Below are 6,761 nucleotides of genomic sequence, written 5' to 3' on the forward strand. Positions count from 1 at the left end.
AGATTGGGGGCACACCCGAGCCTGAGCAGCGCTGTGGGGGGCGGTAGACGGGCGTCGAGACACAGGTGGGAGTTGCGGCGCTCTGAGCGTGGTGTTATGTGGCTGCCAGGTGGGGTGCATGGGTCAAGGCGGATAATGAGGATGGTGGACTCGGGGGAAGATCAGGTCGCAGCCTGCGCCACGGGGAGGTGATGGCGGATGATGTGGGATGGTAGGGTCTCTGTGCTAAAGGATACCCTGTCCCGTGAGGATTAACACTGATAGGTATTGACCGCGGCCACATACGTCTCGGTGGTCAGGAGACGCTTCGGTAGATATTACTGGAGTCACTAAGCCACATAAGTAAGAGGATAAGGATGGCTCCGTCACCAGTACAAAGTGCGCCGCTGCGAGACGATGGTGTTCCTACAGGTGCCCCGAGCACGGGCCAGCATGTCACTTTTCCGGGCAAAGTTACGATACACAAGCCAGGTCAAGATTACCCATCAGTGCCATCTCTCCTGGGTCTTCAATACCAGGCGACGACTCTTGAGGATCCTAAGAGTTTTCCGCGCTAACCATCGAGATGCAAGTGCACCAAGCAGCCATCATCGGCGAAGTGAAGTGAGGTGGATACTGGTACAGATAACGCCCCACATGTGTGGATATGTGGTGGGTTTAGGGGGCGAAGATAATCACAGTTTCTATCACCAAGCCTTCTACGGAGGTGCCAGTCGTCCAGGGGCTCGTCAATGCCCGTCTCGGGGAAGGAAGCAGGAGCAGCACCCTCTGCGTGAGGAGTGTTCCCAGGGTGTCGGCAGCCGCGACGGTTACGCTGCAAGGAACCTTTCCCTGCCTCCTCAAGCACGCAGGAGTCACTCTTGTCCCGCCATGAATGATCAATTTACCATCACTTTTATATGAACTCAATGTTTAAAGGCTGTTCTTCAAGAGAAACTAACACAGTCCCACCTTTTGCCACTAAATGTATATTTATGTTAGGTTACTGTAATAAAGTTCGTAGAAGTTTATAAGTGAATGGAATTCAGCTATAAATTTACTCATATTTGACCAATATATTGTATGCCAGTGTGAAGATATTTTCTAGATCAAAGCGTCACAAGTCTATTCTTATTTTATTTTTGATGGCTCAAGACATTGTGTTGTTAGAACAATAACAGCTCGTTACCATTACCTATATCAACACAAACTACAGCTATTACTGCTATATGGCAACATAGACGTCAACCACCACTGCACTTTATGCATCATTGTTATATCCAGTGCCAAAGAAAGAAATATATATATATATATATATATATATATATATATATATATATATATATATATATATATATATATATATATATATATATATATATATATATATATATATATATAATTTTGGATTGAGCAGGACATCTTCCCCCCACCCCTCCTCCCTTTACCACCCACACACAAGCAAGACGACCAGGCTTCCTTAGGAAAAGGCACTTGTCATTTCACTACTCTCCACTATTCACTCTTCTCACAATGCCATCAACACGTCCCCAACACAAAATAAAATTCAGTATTTAATATAAAAGCAATAAAGCGTCTAATGGTAATAACACGTACAAAGGAAATAAAGGAAAGAGAGAAAAAAGAGAGAACAGAAAGCGTATCGTATGTCACACGAGCGTGCACACACACAAAAAAATAACCTGTGCTTTACCTCACCTTGGAGATCTTTTTCCATTCTCTTGTTAGGTCACTTGGAACCCTCCAGAGAACCCACTGGTTAAGAGGGAAGAGGGAAGAGGGAAGGAGAAAAGGAGGGGAGGAGGAGGGAGAGGAGAAGAAAGTTGTGAGTGGAGGGAAAAAGAGGAGAGAAAGAGGGAGATGGAGGAGGTGAGAGTGGAGGGGGAAGTGAGAGGTCATTGTGAGGGGGAGGGGGAAGACCTTCAAACTGACCAAGGCATGCAAACGTGACCATACTACAGTTTCTCGGTCGCAGCTCCTCTCTCCCCCTTCCCTTTGTTACCTCCTCTCCTTTCCCTCCCCATCCTCCAGTTTCAATCTATCAGTTTTCCTCCCCACCATCCCTACTCCCTATGATTATTTTTTCCTTTCTTCCAGACTATACCTTCCTCTTTTTCCTCTTTTTTTATAGTCCTACTTAAAATGCATCCCTCCCTTCTGCATTCCCTTTCCTTCCGAAGTCTCCATTTTTTCTCTTTCATTGCACAGCTTCAGAAAATTTTCCTTCATTCTCCATCTAACATTGTCCTCTGTCATGCGCATGAGTTTTCTGCACTTTTCCCGTTTCTGTCACCTCTCCATGACCATCATAATAAATCTCCTTCTCTCATTGCTGTTCCTTCATAGTCCTGCTCACCATCAATACATCGTGTACACTCCCGCCTTTGTCACCTCATCTAATGTGCTGTAAATCTGCATTCATTTTGTGAGTGATATCTCTGTCTTTCATCCTTCCTGTCTGCTACATTTTCTTCTGTTTTTTTACGTTGGATATATTTCGTCCTTGGCTTCCCTCTACTTACCATGTCCATTCATTATTTTTGCGGTTACTTCCATTAAGCGATATCCTTATGGCAGCTAAACATTTATTTATTTATTTTTATTTTATATATATTTTTACCATATTTTCTTTCTCTCACGGCGTTTCTTTTACATGTCAGTTATCCTACTCTCTCTCTCTCTCTCTCTCTCTCTCTCTCTCTCTCTCTCTCTCTCTCTCTCTCTCTCTCTCTCTCTCTCTCTCTCTGTCTCAGTCTCCTTCCTTCCTTCCTGCATCGCCAACCTCACCCGCGATAACCGTGACTCACGCGACGCCTCACCCCCACTGCACGGTCTCCCTCTCCCGTTAGTTGGGCTATGTTATAAAGCGTGATATCCAGGACGCGAATCACACTAGGACTGGGACGTCGCCAGCGTGCAGTTCGTCCTATCAGTCTGTCTCCTTCCACTCTAGTCTTAAGGTACGAGGCGGGAGGGGTAGTAGCAGGTGAAGGGTCCTAGTAAGGTTTTCGTCAGGAGGAATTGACTTTTGGTGTTCGTGAGGTGCTGATGCTGCGTGGAGCTTGAGTGGTGCGTGCTTCTCGTGTGGGGAGGTGATGAGGTGAAAGAAAGAAGGATCAGTGTGCTTGGTGAGTGATGGTGTCTGTCTGTCTGGCTTCCTGCACCTCTGGAATGCGTGCAGGTGCGGAGATGAACATGACGAGAAGGATGTGTGATGAGTGTGTTGTGATTATGGCTGGTGCTTGCTTGATTCCGCGAGAGAGAGAGAGAGAGAGAGAGAGAGAGAGAGAGAGAGAGAGAGAGAGAGAGAGAGAGAGAGAGAGAGAGAGAGAGAGAGAGAGAGAGAGAGAGAGAGAGAGAGAGAGAGTTATGACTCCTTTTCACCTTTCTTGAAATTGCTAAGTTATTTTCCTGATTTCACCTTCGGACACTCCTCACACAAACACTCCCTTCTTGTGGACTAAGCGACGCGAAGTGTTACATAAATAATGTGAATACTGTCAATAGATAAATGTGTGCTTAGTAAAGCGAAAAATATAATTCGGAACCAAATATGACGAAGGATACAGTGTTGTTACAAGATCTAATAAATAAGCCATGGAAGATCTGCGTCTCTCTGCTCATCTGGGCGATAAAGTCCTCTCAGGTCAGCCCACAACCCACACCGCACGGAGAAATTGCACAGGGGAGCGACGCGTGATTGGACTTTATTCCCAAATGAGTTGGCGAGACGCGGGGGTTCCAATCACCGCTGCTCTAACCTGTGGAATTTCTCTTTGTTGCAGGATGTGGCGTTTGACGGCGACGCTGCTGCTGGTCTCCCTGGCCTCCGCTTCGCCAAGAGCAGGTTATTACTACAAACCAAATCGAGGCTTCAACCCTCAGTGTCCCGTGATCACCTCTGTGGTGTACGACACGATCCTCCAAACCACAGTGCACGTCACCACCATACAAGACATCAGCACTCAGGTTGTCACTACCACATTATTCAGGCAGCAGATCGTGCCCACCACCTTTCTGGAGACGACCGTGCAGACGCAGGTCCAGGTCCAGACCAGTATCGTGCAGAGCACCTCCACCGTTTTCGGTGACGTGCTGGTGACGCAGACCGTGCAAGGCTCTGACACGCAAGAGACACGCTTTGTCACCACCACACGCGTCGAGTCACAGGTTAGCTTCATCACACAGACACAAGTCAGGACGCAAGTGGTGCCCGTGGAAGTGACTCGCACTCAGCTGGAAACCATCACGGAGTCCTTCACCAATACGGTGACAGAGACGCAAATTCATACCAGCGTATCTACGATCACCGGACCTGACGTTGTGCGGACGCGCGTCCAAACCGTGCTGCAGACGTCCCTCGTGACGATTGACGTGCCGGGCACCACCCGCTTTGTGACGTCCACAGTGGTGCAGCAGCAGCTTCAGACAACCGTGGTGCGCGGGGATGATGTTCTCAGGACTAGTCTGGTACAGAGTCAGCAATTCATTGCCTTCACGACCTTCACCACCCTCGTGGAGACCGCTATCGCCACTCAGGAGGTGATCGTCACCACCACCAACACCGCCACTCAAACACAGGTTCAAACACAGTTTATAACTCGGGAGGTGGTAGAGACCCAGGTAGTACCCACCACAACCTTCAGTACCATCATAGAGACGCTACTCCAGCCCTTCACGCAGGTGCAAACCGTGACCAGCACCTCATTTGTCACGGTGGGGGGCGGCATCCAGACTCAGGAGGTGACACACACCTCATTCGTTGAGGTGTCGGGAGGCGACAATGTCTTCACCAGAGAGATCCTGAAGACACGTGCTCAACAGCAGGTCGTGTTCCAGACCGTGACTCGCCCCTTTAAGGTCGTGTTGACGAAAACCGTCACAGGGTCCTGCGGGCCTGTTGTCGACTACGGATATTTTTAAGGAATTAATTTCAAAAGAATATGAAATCACAGTTGTTCTGATTTTAGGCACACTGACACATAACAGTAGCAACACAAGACTCAGCAACAGGGTGTATGAATGTAATGTATATTAAATTCTGTAATGTGTATTGGGAGTAGCGTGTTTGTGTTCCACCATGATGCAACGCGGCAGTAACCACGGACAAGGTGAGTGTTGTGCTTAGCCTTATTACCTGCTCATTGTTTTCATCATTCTGAACAGTTATAGAAAAGTAATAATTGTTTTTCCTTTGGTCCAGAATGCGGGTTTTCCTGCTGCTGCTGCTGCTGCAGGGCCACGTGCTCGGGGACGCTGACCGGCCCCCGCGGCAAACATTTGGCACGAGGATCCGTTTGCATCCTTCCCCAAACTACCTGCCACCCAATCAGCCTGTCCCAGCCCAGTGTCACCCCTCGGTAGTGTACAACACCCAGGTGGTCACCTCAACCGTCATTATCCCCTCCACTGTTCAAAATGGAAACATACAGACAGTCATCCAGACAAGAGTCCTAACACAGCAAGTCTTCACCACAGTCTTCTCTCAAGTGGTGGAGACACAAGTGGTGACCTCCGTTGTCTTCCAAACGGTCGCTGTCACTCAGTCCCAGGGAGTCACCAGCACCCTCATAGTGACTGTTGGTGGTCAAGTCAACACCGTCACTCTGACACAAGAGGTCGTGCAGACAGAGCTGCAGGTCCAAACACAGATAGTGACGCAGGTGCAACAAGTGGTGTCAACCACAACGCGGAGCATCGTGTCCACTCTGGTGATTCCCACACAGGTGATCAGCACAGTCCTCCAAACACAGACGGTCACCACCACTCGGCAGGTGGCGGGTCAGACCCGCACCGTGGACAGCAGTGTGTTCAGCACCGTGACTTCCACCCTCGTCATCCCAGGAGAGGAGGTGGTGAGCACCCAGACTGTGGTCAGCACCAGCACCACCACCACCACCATTACGCAGCCAGGAGTGACAAACGTCATCACCTCCACCTTGGTGTTCCCTGTCACCACTACGGTGTTCTCACAGGTTATGCAAACCCAGACCGAGACCCAAATCGTGACTAGCACTCAGGTCTTCCAGGAAGTGTCCACGGTTTTCAGCACTCAGCAGATTTCTCAGGTCAACACCAGGATAGTGACGGTGCCGGAGCAGGTATTCAGCACGCAAGTGTCAACGCAAGTGGTGCCAACCACCATCTTCACGGAGCAGGTCGTTTCTACAGTAGTGACCGTGAGTGGGCAGTCTCAGGTGAGTACGATTGTCCGCACGGTAGTGAGGACTCAAAGCTTCTCAGGCCGGACACGCACAGTCTTCACAACAAGATTAATCTTAAACACCAACTTCGTGACGTCGACGATAGAAAAACATCAATATGTCACTTACTTCGCCACCCGCACGCTGCCTGCCGCCTGCAACACTGTCTACGATTACGGCTACAAGCATCACCACGGAGCCAACTTCGGCCGCTAACCCTCTTCAGTCCCAGCCCCTGACCCCAGCAAGGCAAGACAGCAGGCGCCACTCCTTTACCAGTGTATATATTCAGCCTCGAGGAGTGTTGGCCCTCCACCAGTCCTAAGCCTTCATGCCTAAAACACAACCTATGCTATTGTGGTTTGTTCTTATTATCCATGGTACTGATAACTCATTTCTTGCTACCTCTAAACACAAATGCGCGCGCACACGGACACACACACACACACACACACACACACACACACACACACACACACACACATTCACCTTCGTCATAAAATATCCACCAAGCAGACATAAATTCTCCAAAACTCCATGAGGAAACCAATTGGGAGA

At 49.0% G+C, this 6,761-nt stretch overlaps 2 protein-coding genes across 2 annotated transcripts; both read left to right on the forward strand.

Moving 5' to 3' along the window:
- The first annotated feature begins 2,904 nt into the window (after nt 1–2,904).
- LOC135101126 (uncharacterized) lies at nt 2,905–5,052 on the forward strand. Its single transcript, XM_064004670.1, has 2 exons — nt 2,905–2,960; nt 3,786–5,052. The coding sequence occupies exon 2, from the start codon at nt 3,787–3,789 to the stop codon at nt 4,921–4,923; it is 1,137 nt and encodes a 378-aa protein (XP_063860740.1). The 5' UTR covers nt 2,905–2,960; nt 3,786; the 3' UTR covers nt 4,924–5,052.
- Nucleotides 5,053–5,204: 152 nt separating this feature from the next.
- On the forward strand, nt 5,205–6,555 carry LOC135101125 (mucin-2-like). The gene has a single exon (XM_064004669.1). It carries the CDS (start codon nt 5,205–5,207, stop codon nt 6,417–6,419), a length of 1,215 nt encoding a protein of 404 aa, XP_063860739.1. The 3' UTR covers nt 6,420–6,555.
- Nucleotides 6,556–6,761: the final 206 nt, after the last annotated feature.

Source organism: Scylla paramamosain, chromosome 6 (genome assembly GCF_035594125.1).
Source record: "Scylla paramamosain isolate STU-SP2022 chromosome 6, ASM3559412v1, whole genome shotgun sequence".
NCBI classification, from domain to species: domain Eukaryota; kingdom Metazoa; phylum Arthropoda; class Malacostraca; order Decapoda; family Portunidae; genus Scylla; species Scylla paramamosain.

What these genes read in the sequence shown, in the direction of transcription:
- LOC135101126 (XM_064004670.1), top strand. Translation starts at nt 3,787, where the DNA reads ATGTGGCGTTTGACGGCGACGCTGCTGCTGGTCTCCCTGGCCTCCGCT.
- LOC135101125 (XM_064004669.1), top strand. Translation starts at nt 5,205, where the DNA reads ATGCGGGTTTTCCTGCTGCTGCTGCTGCTGCAGGGCCACGTGCTCGGG.